Raw genomic sequence first — 17,466 nt, 5'->3', positions numbered from 1 at the left:
TTCTCTTTGTCTCTAATTAGCAGGATGCCAGGCTCCTTTCATAAAGATTGGAGGTGGTAGAATGTAGGTTGAAATTTTGAAGGATGGGCCCCTAATATCATCATCAGTAATTGAAATTATTTTAGGTTTTCTATGTGAAGGGAGAAAGAAGAGATTTGGGAACTCATTGCTCTCAAGGAAGAAAGATCTCTGTGGCCAGAGTCAAGTGCTGTGTAGAGATGTCTGGTGCTGGACCCTTGTTTATGGGATGCCTGGAGGTGTGGGGCAGAGAGGACAAAGCCACATAGCCTAAGTGCAGGAAAGAGCCCTGGAATGTCTATTATCTCCTCCTAGGCCCTACTGCGGATGGAGATGGCTAGATAGCACCACTGATTCCATGGACGTGAGTTTGAGCAGACTTCGAAGATACTGAGGGACAGGGAAGCTTGGCATGCTGCAGTCCTTGGGATTGCCAAGGGTTGGATCAGACAGGACTTAGTGACTGAACAACAAAGCCCTACCCCACCTCAACTTTTTAAGTCATAAAACATATTTTAATTCATCATATGTTATTTCTGCCTTCTGATAATTGTTTTGTCATAGGAGTGCAGCCTTTTAGTTTAGGGATTAGTGTTAGCCAGGCTTATGATCTTGCCACATAAAAGGAAAAGTTTACGTTTTTTTTTTTAAATCAATGACTCTCAGCTTGAGAATAAATAGAATAATGATTTTTAAATTTACTTAATAAACACAGAAGCTGTCATAAAATAAGTAAAATAAAGCCCTGAGCACATAATGCTTTGAAAAGTTTAATTCCTTTCTCTTATGAAGGGCTAGAATCCTCTAGACTTATATCTCCTTTCTAACATTTTGAGAGATGCATGGAATGACCATTGACTTTGGAGCTAACCAGATCCAGATTTAAGCCCAAGTGCCATCATTTGTTGGCTGTGTTGCCTAAGCAAGATACTTAGCTTATTTGAGGGCTTCCCCTGTGGCTCAGCTGGTAAATAATCTGCCTGCAGTGTGGGAGATCTGGGTTTGCTCCCTGGGTTGGGAAGATCCCCTGGAGAAAGGGAAGGCTACCCACTCCAATATTCTGGCCTGGAGAATTCCATGAACTATACAGTCCATGGGGTCGCCAAGAGTCAGACACGACTGAGCAACTTTAGTTCACTTAGCTTATTTGAGTCTCAGATTCCTGATCTATGAAGTGGAGAAGGGGGTCTTGCCTTGAAGAGTTGTGAGGATTATCTAGAGAACTCTAAAGGTCTGTTTATAAGGCTTATCAGGAAGACACACTTAGCAAGTTCTAGTTCATTGTTTACAAAACAGGTTATTAATTTGAAAACTTAAGACAGCATAGGTACTATCTATAGTTTGCAAATTACATATAAACAGTTGATATATAGACTTTACCAATAATAGGCATATATTTGTAGACATATGAAAAAAAGCTTATTTTTTTCTAAAATAAAATGTATAAAACCTTTTATTATAATTAAACAAATATTCTTAGTTTTAAAGTTCATTAAGTAACTAGTAACTTGAATATGACACCAAAGCATTGACAACAAAGAAAAAATGGAAAAATTGGCTGTCATCAAAATTAAAAAATTTTGTGCATCAAAGGACACTATCAACTGATTTGAAAAAGCAGTCTACAGAAAAGGGGAGAAATATTTGCAAAGCATATACTCAATAAGGGATTAGTATTCAGAAGAACTCTTACAACTCAGCAAACAACAAAACAACCCAATTTGAAAATTGGCTGAGTTTGAATATTTATCTAAGTTGCCAACAAACGCAGGACAGGATGCTCAACATCACTAATTATCATAGAAACGCAAATCAAAACCACAAAGAGATACCATTTCATACCCATTAGGATGGTCATTATCAAAACAAATAGAAATAATAAGTGTTGATGAGGATGTGGAGAAATTGGAACCTCTGTACATTCCTGGTGGGAGAGTAAAATGATAGAGCTGCTGTAGAGAACAATATGATGGTTCCTGAAAAAATTCATAGAATTTCCACATCTGAAAGTCGCTCAGTCGTGTCTTACTCTTGGCAACCCCGTGGACTGTATGTAGCCTACCAGGCTCCTCGGTCCATGGAATTCTCGAGGCCAGAATACTGGAGTGGGTAGCCATTCCCTTCTCCAGGAGTTTCTCTTTTGGGTATACACACAGATTAACTGAAAGCAGGGGCTTGTGCACACATTTGTACACCAGTATACATAGCGTTTTTCACTAGAGCCAAGAGGTGGAAGCAGCCCAGGTATTCATCAGCAGATAAACAAAATGCAGTGTATCCATACAGCCTTAAAAAGGGATGAGACTCTGATACGTGTACAGCACAAATGAACTTTGAAGACATTACACTAAGTGAAGTAAACCTGAAATAAACAAAAGGACAAATATTGTATGATTCTACTCATGAGCTACCTTAGAATAGTCAAGTTCATAGAGACAGAAGTGGTGGTGGTTGCCAGAGTCTGTGTTCATGAGGCAGTACTTCTGTTGTCCAGTTCTGGGTTTTACTTTTACTCTACACACATTTAGTTTTGCTTTCGATTTTATGGACCTTAGTTCTGAGTTAGATCTGCAGATGTGTACAAATAATTCATATTTATGTATTTGCATATAACCCATGCTCTTCAGCATTGATGCTTTATTATGTAAATAGTAAAAGACATATATGAAAAAAAAAAAAAGACATATATGTACAGAGGGTGGGAATGGGGAGTTATTTTTAGTGGATTCAGAGTTTGGGGGAAGATGAAAAAGTTTTCAGGATGGTGGTAATGGCTGCGTAACAATGTGAATGTATCTAATGCCGTGAATTGTACACTTGAAAATAGTGAAAGTGGTAAATTTTGTGTTATGTGTATTTTACCACAATAAAAACTTTTTTGTTTGATGTGTTTACTGAGAGAGTTTAAGGAAGACGGAGGCCCTGTGGTCTCTTCTGTTCTCAACCCCATCAGACCTTCTCTGGAACAGGGTCAGCCAGTGTGTGCAACCCAGAAGGTATAGTTAGGTATTCCACCTAGATTTCTTGAAGAAGAAAATGGCTATCCACTCCAGTATTCTTGCCTGGAGAAATCCCATGGACAGAGGAGCACGGTGGACTACCATCCACGGGATCTCAAAAGGGTCGGACACGACTTAGTGACTAAACAGCCGTCAGGATATCTGGGGAGAAAACAGATGCAGGATTCCCATCTGTGGCCTCAAAGCAACCAGCATCAGGACAAGGTTTGCCTGTCTTAAAGCCTGGCTCAGTCCAGAGGAGAGGGGGCCTGGCCAGCCCACTGAGTGTCTTCAGAAAAGGGCTGCCCCCGCTTGCTTGCTGCGTCTGTATGTAGGAAGCAATTGTGCTAACCACAGCATTTCAATGTCAGTTCATTGGAGAATGAATGGCTTGTTTACATAATAATGTCTAGCATTTAGTGAGTTCTCTATTTGAAAGAACTGTGACTTCTCCCCTCCAACCCAGAAAGTTCTAAAAATTAAAAATTTAATTTAACCCCCCCCAATAGAATATGTAAGAGTGTGTTTATGTAATTTGACAGACACAAGAGACTGTTTAAACAAGTCAGGAAACACAGAAGTCAAGACGGAAAAGATACACATCTGGTTCCACATGGTAAAAGATGTCATACAAAGTCAAACCACAGCAAAGTAAAAAGTCAAACTACAGACTACCAAAAGTGATTGCTTTTCATGGCCGGCAAAGGATTAATATCCTTTTTACCCAGAGAGCTGCTATTCCTTGATAAGAAAAACAAACCAATATAAAAAAAAAAGAAGTGGATAACTTGTAGAAGAGCAACTGTACATGGCTGCATAAACATGTAACAGCTTTATAAGTGGTCTGGAAAATATGAATGATATTTATATCCATGAGAGTCCCTGTTTCCTCCATCATATTGAGTCAGTGCTGGTGAGGATGTGGGGGAACAGGCCTATTTAAACTGCGCTGGTGGCAATCTGCATCTGTAATATGTAATTGTGATTGTAATCTGGCAATATCTATTAAATTTAAAAATGTACTGACCCTTTGACTGATAGTCTTACTTTTGAAAATCTACACAATTGAAATGAACACTCCAGTATTCTTGGGCTTCCCTTGTGGCTCAGCTGGTAAAAAATCTGCCTGCAGTGAAGGAGACCTGGGTTTGATCCCTGGGTTGGGATGATCTGCTGGAGAAGGGAAAGGCTACCCACTCCAGTATTCTGGCCTAGAGAATTCTATGGACTTTATAGTATAGTCCATGGGGTTGCAAAGAGTCAGACATGATTGAGCGGCTTTCACTTTCACTTTCAAATAAATATGTAGGTATAGGCCTATTTATTACAGCGTAGACTATAGTGGCAAAAACAAAAAAAGCTGGAAATTTGGGGTTGGCTGAAAAGGTCATTTGGGTTTTTCTGTAAGACGGTACAGAAAAACCCGAACAAAGTTTTTGGTCAGCCCAGTACTTAAATGTAGTATATCAGCAGGCGGACTGCTGAATAAATTCTGACACAGGTGTATACAGGATATTTTGCACGTATATGAAAAGGACGTTAGATATCCATGCATCTACCCTAGAGGGAAAAATATAGTGGAAATCTTGGTAATAAATTGGTAACTTTTAAAAATCGTTTTACTATTTTTTATTATTGTTTGTTTTTTTTTAATTTTTACAATGTCGTGTTGCTTTCTGCCATATAACAATGCGAATCAGCCATAATTATACATATGTCCCCTCCCTCGTCAGGTACTTTTTTAAATTGCAGATTGTAAAATATATTTAATATGTTCCATTTTGTTAAAAGCAAGAGTGACAAACCACCACTCTGTGATCTGTGTTTCTATGAAAGAAAGGTTTAGAAGGACACATACCACGCTGTGTGCATTAACACTGGCTCCTCATGGATTGGACTGCAGGGGAAAGATCATTCTGCTTTTCATTTTATATCTCTTCATCACTTTGACTTCTCACAACAAACAACAATTTGAAAATTACTTGGTAATTTAGAAAATCCAAGAAAATCAACAGTTAAGGGAAAACTGACTTGGATTGAAATTTTACTTGGTATGTGTGTCTTTATGCTATTTCTCAGAGGTGACATGAAAGTATGACTTGTGGGGAGGGGAGAGTTAGCAGTGTACGTCCACCGATCTCTTCAGAGTTCCTTATACCTAATTTCAGCATCACTCTAATAGCAAACACTTCATGTCAGGAGAACTCTGTTAGAGTTGTAGATTCAGAGCTACAATAACATGTAGGGCTACCATGGAAATAAATCATAGACTTTCTCTGTGAGCTACATGAATATTTAATAGGTCATCTTAAGATATTAACTGCTTCCCAGGTGGCTCAGTGGAAAGAATGCCCCTGCAATGCAGGAGACGCAGATTCAATAGCTGGGTGGGGAAGATCCCCTGGAGAAGAAAATGGCAACCCTCTCTAGTATTCTTGTCTGGGAAATCCCATGGACAGAGGAGCCTAGTGGGGCACAGTCTGTGAGGTCGCGAAGGATTTGGGCACGACTTACAAACTAAATAAGAAGAGAGTAAAATGGGGGTAGATTGTATTTCAGAACCTAAATGCCTGTTGTCCATTAAAAGCATACCTGAGATCCTGTTACTTAGAGTTCTGTTCTGTCGTTTGGTCACCATGTCATATCTGACTCTGCAACTCCATGGACTCCAGCACGCCAGGCTTCCCTGTCCTTCACCGTCTCCCAGAGTTTGCTGAAACTCGTGTCCATTGAATTGATGATGCCATCCAACTGTCTCATCCTCAGTCTCCCCCTTCTCCTCCCGCCCTCAGGCTTGCCCAGCATCAGGGTCTTTTCCAGTGAGTCAGCTCTTCACATCAAGCGGCCAAAGTGTTGGAGTTTTTTGTTCTAGTCCATCTTTAATTTGACCATTCACATTAGGATTCTGTTTTAGTTCCTTTTCATGATGCAAGGTAAGTTGTGGTTTCTAATTAGAAATTCTAAATGTAATCTTATTTCCTTCTCAGGAGATTATTTGGTAGCAATTGAAGAGAAAAACAAAGCTACATTCCTGCGTGCTTATGTAAACTGGAGAAGTAAAAGGACTGAAAACTCCAGAGTGTGTATCCGGATGGTCGGACATGACGTGGAAGCACCCTTCAGCGAAACCTTCAGAGACCAGATGTCTATTGTGGAAATGCCGCTTTCTGAGGCCCCCCTTTGCATTTCCTGCTGCCCTGTGAAAGGAGACCTTCTTGTTGGCTGCAGCAATAATCTAGTCTTATTTAGTTTGAAGTATCAGACCATTAATGAAGAATTCTCAATTTTGGACTTTGAACGTTCTTTAGTTATCCACATAGATAACATCACCCCTGCTGAAATTTCTTTTTGTCTTGACTATGTTGCTGTCATGTCAGAGTTAGAAGTCTTAATCATAAAACTGGAGTCAGACCCCAAAAACAGAGAGAGTGTTAACCACCATCCACATAAGACCACCAATCCTATGAAACAGGCAGAAGGTAAATAATGAATTTAGCTTACTTTCTTGTTTGGGGTATAGAGAAAAACCCTTATTTCTGTCAATCTCTGAAAGGCTCTAGTATGTATATTGCCAAGCCACATTATTTATGATGTGGTTGCTTCCCTGACAGCTCAGACGGTAAAGAATCCACCTGCAATGCAGGTGACCTGGTTTTGATCCCTGGGTTGGGAAGATCCCTGGAGAAAGAAATGGCAACCCCATCCAGTATTCTGGCTTGGAGAATTCCATGGACAGAGGAGCATGGCAGGCTACAGTCCACGGGGTCGCGAAGGGTTGGACACGACTGAGCGACTTTCACATGCATAGATGTTCATAATATGTGGGACTTGGGTTTTTTATCTGGCTGTCCATGTCTTATCCTGTAGCATGTGATGTATTCTGCAGCGTATAAATGTATTTCAGCATATATTTGTCATTGAAAATAATGAAACATCTACTGCTAGAGGAGCAATTTCTGGTTCCAGTCCTCATATTTGCTAGTTGAGTGACCTTGGGTTAGGAACACCATCTCTGAGTTTCTGTTTCCTTATGTATAAAGTGGGGATGATGATCATGTCCTGTTTTACTTTGTCAGTTGTGAGGAAGGAATGAGCAAGTGCTAAGACATTTCAAAGCCATAGTGCCTTATAAATACATGAGATGTGTGTGTATAAATACTATAATTGGTAGGGGGATGTGGTGAAATCTAATTGGCATTCGAAAATTACTTGGAGTTACTACATAATTTTCTTCAATTTTATTTTTTAAGACACCAGTAATGACACTTCACAGCTTGAGTCAGATGATTTTGTTATCTGCCAAAAGCCCATGGAACTTCTTGGTGAAAAAAGCAAACAGTCGGGAATATCTGTTACACTGGAGTCAACGGGATTAGCTGATGAAAAAATAAAATATTTCCATGTTCGGCACCTGCTCTATAGGTACTAGATAGCTTTTTATTCACCAGCAGTTACTATATCTTTACCTGCTTAACGCAATGGAAATTAGATCTCCTCTCCTCTGTCTCTCTTTAAATTCGCAGGCGTTTCGCTCCTGATATTTCTTCGTGTCTCTTGTCTGATGACGTCAGGTTGCACTCACTCCAGCTTCTACCCATTTTCCAAGCAGGTAAGTATGAGAATGCTGCAGTGCAGTGAGCTGGAAAGGCACTGGGCGGAGCGGGGAGTCTGATGTGAGTAACAGGTTAGGCTTTTCTGAGTTTCCCTGTGGCCTTAGACAGATTCCTTAGCAAATAACAGTGAGCCCATAAAACAGAAATCATGTCTGCTAGGAGAAGCCATGGAGAGGAGATGACTGACAAAACCCGTTTCTCTTTTTGAAATGGTCAGTAGGCCCCCAAAAGAAAATCAGGGCCCTGTTACAGCTGAGGTTCATCTGGGTTCCAGCTGGGTCATTTGCCAGAGCTGCTAATGATGGCCTTGTGAGCCAGATGGGAAAATGTGGGCTGGATGGAAGTTCGCTTAAGAGCAGTGGTTTTTAGCCTCGCTGCACATTGGCCTTCCTTGGATGCTTTTTAAAACACTGATGCTCAGACTCAATTTACTGGCCCATGCTTTGCAGTGTATGGGAATCTTAGTTCCCCAATCAGGGGTCAAACCCATGCCCCCTTCCCTGGGAGCATACAGTCTTAACCACTAGCTGGCCAGGGAACTCCCCATGCTGGAGATTCTGACTTAATTGGTCAACTGATGCCTGAGCATCAGTATATGTATGTATGTGTGTGTATATATATATATATATATATATATATATATATATATAGGTGTTTTTTTTTTTTACTTTTTTAAAGATAGTTCAATTTAAAATTAAATTTTAAATCTCACCGCATGGCATGTGGGATCTTAGTTCCCTGACTAGGGATCAAACCTATGCCCCCTGCAGTGGAAGCACAGAGTCTTAACCACTGGACCACCAGGAAAGTCCCAGGGCATCAGTATTTTTTAAAACCTCCCCAGAAATATAATGGGCAACCCAGATTAAGAATCATTATTGAATTCTGTACTTAGTGCTGGCCTGCTTCACATTTTAGGTGTTGGCTAGGGAAAGGTATAAATATTACTCTGATTAAACTTAAACATGTATTTTTTTTCTTTTTTGTAGTGAACGTGTATTGAGTACCTACTATGTTGGGTCTTGTGCTGAATACTAGGGCTCCTGTAGTGAGCAAAAGCAGGCAAAGTCCTTGCGCTCATGGAGCTTACTGTCTTGTGGGGGGAAGCAGGCGTGAGTGGAATGAACATTAGAAGGCGTGTACAGTTACACACTGGTGGGAGCGCTCTGTGAGAGAAGAATCCTGCCCTGAGCCTGCATAACAAAGGATCCTGAACCTCACGGGGGTCGGGGAAGGCTTCCTGAGAAAGAGGATCCGAAGAGTGAACGGGGCTGATGGGTGGGCAGGCTTGGTTGTGGCCAATGGAGCGTCTTTGCTTGAGGAACTGAAAGAAGCCTGGGAGAGGGAGGTGTAACACGGCAGGAGACCAGAGGGCCCGCAGCCGCCTTGGAGGGCTAGCTCTCCCTCTCCACGGCCTGCATCACCCTGACCCGGAGCTCCTTTGGTCCCGCTCAGCCTCTTACATTTCTCCACCCACGTGGCTTTTCTCTGCTGCTAGGTTACACCAGGCTCAGTCTGGTCTAAGATCTGCTGGTTACTCTCCCAGTGCTCAGAGCAGAGTACTTCCCTCAGAGCTTGCGAGACTGGTGTCTTCAGCTCGAAACTCGAGTAGCACCTCGCCGCAGAGGACTTCCCAGGCTTCTCAGTTGAAGCCGCTCCCTCCCCGCACACTGCCGCGTTCATCCTCCGCCCCAGTCCCCCTCACCAGGATGAATGCAGTTACGCTGCCCTGCGCGCTGGGGTACCCCCGGAACCCAGAGCAATCGGATGGTGTAGGTGCCTGATGGATGCTTACTCAGTGGGCGGATGAGGCGTTGGGCAGTGCCCGTGTGAGCTGGGCCCTGATGGATGAGTAAAAGTTTTAGAAGGTGAAAAAAAAATTTTTTTTTAGAAGATGGAGATTCTGGTAAGATACTACCTCAGGGAAAGCAACATGTGCAAGGTGAAAGATCATCATGTATGTTTGGAGATAAGTGAGCAGCTCTCTTTGTGATTAGAGCACAGATGTGTGTAGGAAAGAAGAGGAAGTAGAAACTGGATCAGTTATTTTATGCCAGTTGTGGAGAGTGCAGTAATTGGATTTTCTTCTTTTTTTTTGTAGGTTCTCATTAGTTATCTCTTTTATACATTCTTCTGTTATTAATGTGTCCTTGAAGGCCATCAATCAGAGCTATATTTTTTTTAAAAAAACTGATTATGAAAAGTTTCAGAAAAATAGTACAGTGGCCCCTGAGGTCCCCATCACACAGCTTCAGCGATGTTGCCTCGTAATCACCCCCGGCCCTCTGTCAGATTGTTTTGATGCAAATCCCAGAGTTTATACCTTTTCATTTATAAATATTTCAGCATATGTTTCTAAAGGCAAGGGATTCTTTTATTTAAGCAAAAACCCCAAATGTCATTTCACGTTTTTAAGAAATGACTTGATATCATCCAATCCCCATCAGTTACTCAAATGTCCCTGATTGTCTAAATATTTTCTTCTGCAATTTATCAGATTCAAAGTAAGGTTCTATACCTGCACTTGGCTCCTGTGTCTTTTATGTCTCTCTGCTATACAGGCTCTGCCTTCCTCTCTCTTTTCTCTTTGTGGTTTAGTTAGCAGGAAACTGGACTATTAGTGCAGAACTTCCCACAATCTGAATTTTGCTGACTGACTCCCCAGTGTCATTTAACATGCTCCTGTATGCCCTGTATTTCCCTGTGATCCGCAGCTGTACTGTTCAGCATGGTATCCATTTGTCAGTGTTGCTGTTGAGCACCTTGAAGTGTGACCAGTCTAAATTAAGATATGGTTTAAGTGGAAAATTCATAGTAGGTCTTAAAGACTTAGTACAACAAAAAAGAATATAAACCGACTCGTTAATTTTTTATTGATTATGTATCAAAATGATAATATTTTGGATATGTTGGGTTAATATATTTTAAAAATCTTGCCTGTTTTTATTTTTTAGAGAGCTATTACTAGAAAACTTTGCATCACATATATGGCTCACATTTTATTTCTATTGACAGTGCTGGTTGAAGGCTTGATCAGATGATGGTGATGATCATTTTTTTTTCTTTTTTTGGTAATGCAAATAGTCTTGAGTTATCTTGGAAGTGGGTCATATCAGGTTGGCTCTTTTTGTGATGTTAACAACTATTGATGATGATTACCTAGATCTGTTAATTTGCTAGGGGTTTCAAAATGGTGGTATTCTAATTATATCACTTTTTTCATTTTTTCATATAAGGTGCATTCTTATATAAGCACCTTAGCAACTCTTTAGTTATCTGTTTATAGATGTTTTTGCACAGAAAAGTCAAAATATTGGTTCCTTTTATTTACTGGTTTCATGGTTGGTTTGTTGTTTTTTTTGCACGCAGGGTCTCTTACTTCTGACAGAAAAAATTCATCTCAGGAAAAAGCGTTGCTGAGTCTCTTCTGTTTTTTCTCATTACCTCATGTGGGCTACCTGTACATGGTTGTCAAGTCTGTTGAATTAATGTCGGTCTACCAATACCCCGAGAAATCTCAGCAGGCGGTGCTTACCCCGCAGTTCCTGCATGTCATCACGAGGTACGTCCCAGCCCCTTGCTGGCTTTTGAGTCACTTATTTCTCTGTAGATTCCTGAGATGCTTTCTAAATCTTCAAATGAAAAGTATGGGAACCAGTGGATAGCACTCTGAGGTAATGATACACACCTGGGGTTTATTTATTTCATTGTAAATAATGGCTCCTAACTGCCTTTTCAACATCAGAGATTTAAATTCTGGTTTTGCCTTTGTTGTGTTTTCTTAAACTGGATGGGGATCTTTCTAAGAACGGGTAGGGCTCTCCACGAGGGAAGATGTTCACAGGGAATTCTAATGAAAAATCGGTGGGGGCTCCTGACAGCAGTCAGGGCATTTCTTCAGTTTTAGAGCTCCTACATGTTTTTTTCACTGCTGTCACATCTTTTCTGTGTGAGTCGAGCTCGTTGATGAGCTTTAGGACTGTAAAGGGTCCAGAAGGCCGGCCTGATTCCACCCTCTGAGTAGTGTGGATGGGGAGAGAGTCCAGAGGTTGGGGTTGGTCCGGCTCGTGTGGCTCATCCCTGGTGGGTGTCTTCTGAGTTGCCTTATCCTCCTAGTGAGCTGGCATGTGAATTGGGTTCCTGAATTTAATCTCATTTCCTTTTATCTCAGCAGCAAGTAAGGCTTGTGGTTTTATTTCCTGTTTTTTTGAGTTCAGGTTCCAGGCGAGGCACTACATTGAGCCCTCCAGCCAGCCGACCACGAATAAGGCACAGCCTCTGCTTTATGCAGACAGCAACGTAAGGGAGGATGAGAGGCACGGACAAGGACACAGACCCTAGGAGATTTGCGAACATATCTTAAGGCTCCATGGAAGTGTTGTAGGCTATGGGAGGAGGGAAATTACTTCCGGCCAAGTCCCACGGGCAAGATTTCCGTGTTGGCAGTGAGGCCCGAAAGCTAGTTACATTTGACAGATAGAGACTGAAAGTGAAGGGCGTTCCAGATAGAGGGGAAGCTACCAGCAAAGCTGTGTCCAGGTTCGTTGGAGTTTCTGATAAGTAATTGCGTAGGACAGTGCTCTTGTTTCCCAGTTGAGTGGTAACATCCGGATCTCCAGCAGGTGCTGTGGTGTTTCACACGGCCCAGGCCCAGGACCTACCTGACGGGTCTGACGCCCGCTCCTGGCGGGGGTGCTCCCCTCGCCGCCTCCTCTCTGGCATGGGGGAGAGGGGAGCGGTCTTTGGTCTTTTCAGTTTCCAGAGGCTTGTGTAGTAATGTCCTTTAAAGTTGCTGAAACAGAGAAAAGTGGGGAAAGTAGTGCTCGAGAGGGAACTTGGGGCTTTGGAAATTAAGGAATGTTTTTAGATTTTGATCAAAGAAAAGGATGTGAATAGACCATTACTTTAGGAAAATGGATGGTGTCCACAGTGGAGGATGGCTTGAACATACTAATGAGCCATGGGCATGGTTCAGTGAGAATAATGAGGGGTTGTATTTGGGCATAGCAGTAGCAGTGAAAAGAGAAGGAAGCACGGACAGGAGAGAATGACAGGACGTGACGTCTGGTGGGATATTGGGGATGGAGGAGACATGAGAAAACTCATCAGTTTTGAGCCTGCTTTTTTTGGGCGGGGGGGGAGATATATATCATTTTTAAAGTCTTTATTGAATTTGTTACAGTATTGCTTCTGTTTATGTTTTGTTTTTTTTTGGACTACAAGGCTTATGAGATCTTAGCTCCCTGTCCAGGGATCGAACCTGCAGCCCCTGCGTTGAAAGGTGGAAGTCTCAATCACCAGCTGCCCAGGGAAGCCCCGAGCCTGCTTTTCTGAAAGCATGGAGGCTGGTGTGGTATGGGGCAGAAGAAAAGTGTGGTTTAGGTGTTGGAGTTTGAGGTGCTTAGGGAATATCAGAAGGAACCCTGTCAAGGTTTTTGGACACAGGCACTTACTCTGAAGTCTCCAGGTTGCTTTGCTGTGCAGAATGTAGCCTGGAGTTGTGAAAAGAGGATCGTGAAACATGAGGAGACCTGGGTATGATTTGATTCCATTCTCCAAAGAGGACTTGGACTGACCATGTACTTTGCAGTCTCTATAGTCTTTAAAAACAAGCTGCTGGACTGCATGATTCTGGAGATTCCTTCAGAGAGTTTGCCTGATCTAAGCGTGTTGCCCAGCACAACCCAGGCTGCATTTCATCCTGAGATGATGACAATCGGGAAACTTGGTTCTAACCTTGGCTTTGATCGTCACCTGTCTGAACTTTGGGCAGGTCCCCGAGCCATCATTCTGTAAATAAAATAAGGGTATTGACCCAGATCCATGGTTCTTAACTAGGAATGTGTGTCACACCAGGGGCTTTGTAGAAATATACATGTCTAGATTCAGCCCCCGTGGGCTTCCTTGGTGGCTCGGACGGAAAGGAATCCACTTACAGAGCTGGAGGCCTGGGTCGGGAAGATTCCCTGGAGGAGGGCATGGCAACCCACTCCAGTTTTCTTGCCTGGAGAATCCCATGAACAGAGGAGCCTGGTGGGCTACGGTTCATGGGGTCGCAAAGAGTCTGTGCGACCGAGTGACTCAGCACAACACAGATTCAGCCCCCAGAGATGGTGATTCGGTAGGGGCGCAGTGGGCACCGGTTACGTGTTTAAACAAAGCACTCCATAGGGTCTCTGAGGTGATCTTGTTCAGAAGCAGCCTGACTTGTCAGGGTGTGATGAGTACTGGGGTGTTCCCCCAGCCCGCTCATTGCTGTGTGCTCCTGGGACACCCTCCCAGCAGCGGGCATGTTGGTCCCTGGCCTCCGCTTTGCTCAGCGGCCTTTCTCCTCTTCCTCAGCAACAACCTGCAGTGTTACACGGTGCGGTGCAGTGCGGCGGCCGCGAGGGAGCAGGACCCGTATGTGGACACCACCCTGAAGGTCAGAGCTGGCTAATGACCGTGCACCCTAAAGGTCAAACACGAGTGCTTGCAAACTCACGCTCTTTGCGTCTGAGCTGGGCGGACATTAAAGTCTTGTTTGTTCAGTTAGAGCTTTGAGATATAAAATGGTAAGCATTTTGCAGTTCACGGTTTAGATGGTAATTTTTAAGGTTACTTTGAAAACATGTCATTCAGAATTTAGATATAATGCATGTTTTTAAAATTTGGTAAAGAATATGTATAGTGTAACTTCAGAGAGGGCACATCACAACTATAGTATACTACAGTTTTATTCATTTTGATCAGAAGTGTTGGTGGCAGTTGTATAGAGCTATTAAAACAGTTCAAAAATCTGTATATCTAAGAGCACAGAAGTGAGTGCAGTGCATTCAGATGATTTATTTATACCATTATTGGATATACTGATAATTCTTTTGTCATTTTACAAAGCCTTCAACAAGTGTTCTGTATTTCTGTGGTTTTAATCTAGTGTTAATTGATATTCTAGATCAGTAACCTCGTTTTTAGTGAGAAGTAATCTGCTTAGTCTCTGAAAAGCCTTTGACCGCCAAATACACAATTTTATGATGAAATTCTATTTTCTGCCCTTGACTTTCTATTCTCAGAAATACACTGATGATTTGCATCATGTTCATCGTGTACAATTTCACCTCTGAGATGGGTGTTTGTTATGCACATCCAGGCTTCAGGGAACCCCCACATCATGATGGCCTCTGTCCACTCAGTATTGTCCATCTGGCACCCGGAACACCTTTTTCTGGAAGAATGAGTGTCCGGTGATGGTGGTGTATAGTGCTTAATGTGTCTGAGACACTTCTCCACCATCGCTGTCGCCCACACTGTGTGCTGCCTTTTTCTGGAAATCACATCCAAGTTCTCTGTTCTTCTGTGGGCTGCCTGTCACCTTATGCAGCTGACAGGCTCACTGCCTACCTTCAGCCTCTTGGGAAACCAGAATCCCAGCTTTCCCATGCCCTTCTGTCTGGGTTTAAGATACACACACAGCCTTTTCAAGAGATTATTTTAAAAATAATGGTTATGTCCCTAGTACCCAAGGCAAGGTGACGGACTCCTTGTCGCTTGCCTCCTCTCTCTCCACCCCGTCTTGCCTGGTGTTTTGTTGTAAACCTCAGGAAGACCAAGGCTTGTGGGGGTAGTAATGGTGGGGTGAGGGGTGCCTAAGAGTGAGGACCATCAGTCTGCATTTGAAAACAAGTCTCAGCTCCAGGCCTCCTCACAGTCTCATGAAACCAGAAGGAAGAAGCACAGAAGAGGGAAAGGGAGAAAGAGTGGAGATGGGCAGCTAGTCGAGGACGCTGCCCCTGAGGCTGGTCCCTGGAGGTGGCAGAGGGAAGGACAGTGATGCTCACCCCTCCTGGCCACCCCTTCCCTGCAGTTCCAGCACCCTGAAATCCCAGACACCCCCAGACGAGCACACCGTCGTTCTGCTCCCTTGCTGACTCAGGCTTTGGAAGCTGTGGTGTCTGAGGAAGGTTTCACAACCTCAGAGAGAGGCCCATAATGCACACTATCTTTATTTCCCTTTCCCCTGAGACTCTGGCTCAGCATCACCAAGGCCACCTTAACTGTTCATAGGGTCATCCCCAGGCACTTTGTACAAAAGGGACAAGGAAGATGACCTCGGAATCGAAACCCCATTAATGGAGGAGACAGGTAGACCTGGCAGCCTCGTTTTGTGAGTCCCAGGAAGAGCGCCTCAGTTAGCTTCTTATCCGTGCCGCTTGGGTGACTGTTTCCTTCAAGGGCAGGAGGCGTCTGCTGGGCCAGCCTTTCCTCCAGTTGGCCTCGCAAACTCCAGCCTGTTAGCCATTCCAGGCGGTGTTCGTACCTGCAGAGCTCACAGGGGCCATCTGAATGTGCCTGCACTTCTGCACACCCATCCATCGAGAAACCTCTCTGTGTGTTTTACGAGCAGTAGATGCCCGTTTATAGTGTCTGATTCTGACTAAAAGCCCATTTAAAGGCACCACCTGAGCCAGCCCGCTGTTAGTGGGGAATTCCTGGGTGGCAGTAACCAGCTCAGGGCAGGGCTCCTGGAGGCTCTCTGCTTTCATCAGATCAGTGTCAGCACAGACAGAGGAGCTCTTTGGTGGACACATGACTGAGCTCGTCGGTTATATAGTTTAGATAAGATAGCCTCTTGCTCTGATAAGAGTAGGAATTTGGATTGAGTAGCAGGGAGAGACTGAAAAGGAGAGATTGTATCCAATAGGTTGATTTTTGAGGTTTTTGAAGTTCATGCACTTCATCCCTTGGCTTAATTTGTGAATTTTTCCTTACTAGGCTTGCCCACCTGTCAGTATGGATGTCTGTGCTTTAAGAATACAGCTTTTCATAGGCTTGAAAGCCATCTGTCATTTTAAAAACCATGTTGTACTTCTGACCAAGGCAGACCCTGAAACTGTTCCGGAGAGAAGAGAGTCACCCAAGAGGTTTCTGTAAGCATACCCATCACCCCCAGACATCCTTGCCAAAGTTTCTGGGATGAATTGTGTTGCTGGTATATTTTGTGTACATCTTCACTAATCTTTTTATAAATCAAAAATTTGAATGATCAGATGGGTTTTATAGGTGTTCTTTTTCCAGAGTAAGAAAAGAAAGTTTTAATGTTCTCTATAATATCCTCTGTAATTGACTGTGAGCTTTTAGAAGAAAATAAATTATAAAACTGTTTCAGTAAAAATCTGTGGTATTGTATAAGAATTTAAAGGACATGTTTTTCTGTGTAATTAATGAGCGAGATCGAGCTTCTTAGCTAATCCAAACTACAAGGCTCTTTATTATTTTTCTTCCTTGACCTTTCAGTGGCTATATTTTTATTCAGCGATTTTTTTTTTTCTGGTATTTCAGCTTGAAAAGAAATTAACTAATGCATTTCTTACCTGAAAGCACATTCATGATATGTAAATTATGTGTTAACCTACCTTAAGATAAAAGTCGTTCTTCTAAGCGCAGGTTAGTTCTGACTTCAGTTTTCTGCTTTCACGTTGTCTGGGATAAAATGGTTAATTCCAAAGTGGTTATGCTTCTCGTCGCTGTCTCCTATGCTGTGAGTTTAGTGGTGGGGAATGCAGTCTAATTTGAACATTCTTCTATGGAAAATTTAAGTAGGAGAGAAATCTGTTGGGGGCAGGGGGCGAGAAACATAGAGTGTATTTCAAGTCAGACACTGTAGTTTTGCATTTTTGAATTATTTGTGTCTGCGCTCTGTTCCACCAGCAGGAATAACCAGGTTGCCATGGGTAACTGGTCACTCAGAGTGTGCACAAAGTGGTCTAAAATTCACTGATCCTAAAAGCTTTCTGGCAAGAGGAAAAATAACTTGTAATTTTATACATTTGATGTCTTAAAAGTATTATATTTTTAAA

The 17,466-nt window shown here is 42.7% G+C and overlaps 1 protein-coding gene across 4 annotated transcripts in view; it reads left to right on the top strand.

Moving 5' to 3' along the window:
* The window catches only part of HPS3 (HPS3 biogenesis of lysosomal organelles complex 2 subunit 1), a 39,969-nt gene that overhangs the window by 2,582 nt on the left and 19,921 nt on the right, over nucleotides 1-17,466 (top strand). For all 4 annotated transcript variants that reach the window (XR_006270438.1, XR_006270439.1, XM_043474055.1 and 1 more), the window contains exons 2-7: nucleotides 6,005-6,496; nucleotides 7,268-7,439; nucleotides 7,541-7,626; nucleotides 11,000-11,192; nucleotides 13,973-14,054; nucleotides 16,382-16,536. Coding sequence is in view for 2 of the 4 variants with exons in the window: in XM_043474055.1 (XP_043329990.1) it covers nucleotides 6,005-6,496; nucleotides 7,268-7,439; nucleotides 7,541-7,626; nucleotides 11,000-11,192; nucleotides 13,973-14,054; nucleotides 16,382-16,536 (1,180 nt within the window). In the remaining 2 variants the exon portion in view is untranslated. The remainder of the gene's footprint in view (nucleotides 1-6,004; nucleotides 6,497-7,267; nucleotides 7,440-7,540; nucleotides 7,627-10,999; nucleotides 11,193-13,972; nucleotides 14,055-16,381; nucleotides 16,537-17,466) is intronic.

The sequence above is a fragment of the Cervus canadensis genome, chromosome 7 (genome assembly GCF_019320065.1).
Source record: "Cervus canadensis isolate Bull #8, Minnesota chromosome 7, ASM1932006v1, whole genome shotgun sequence".
Classification (NCBI taxonomy): domain Eukaryota; kingdom Metazoa; phylum Chordata; class Mammalia; order Artiodactyla; family Cervidae; genus Cervus; species Cervus canadensis.
This window is presented reverse-complemented; position numbering and strand designations above follow the sequence as displayed.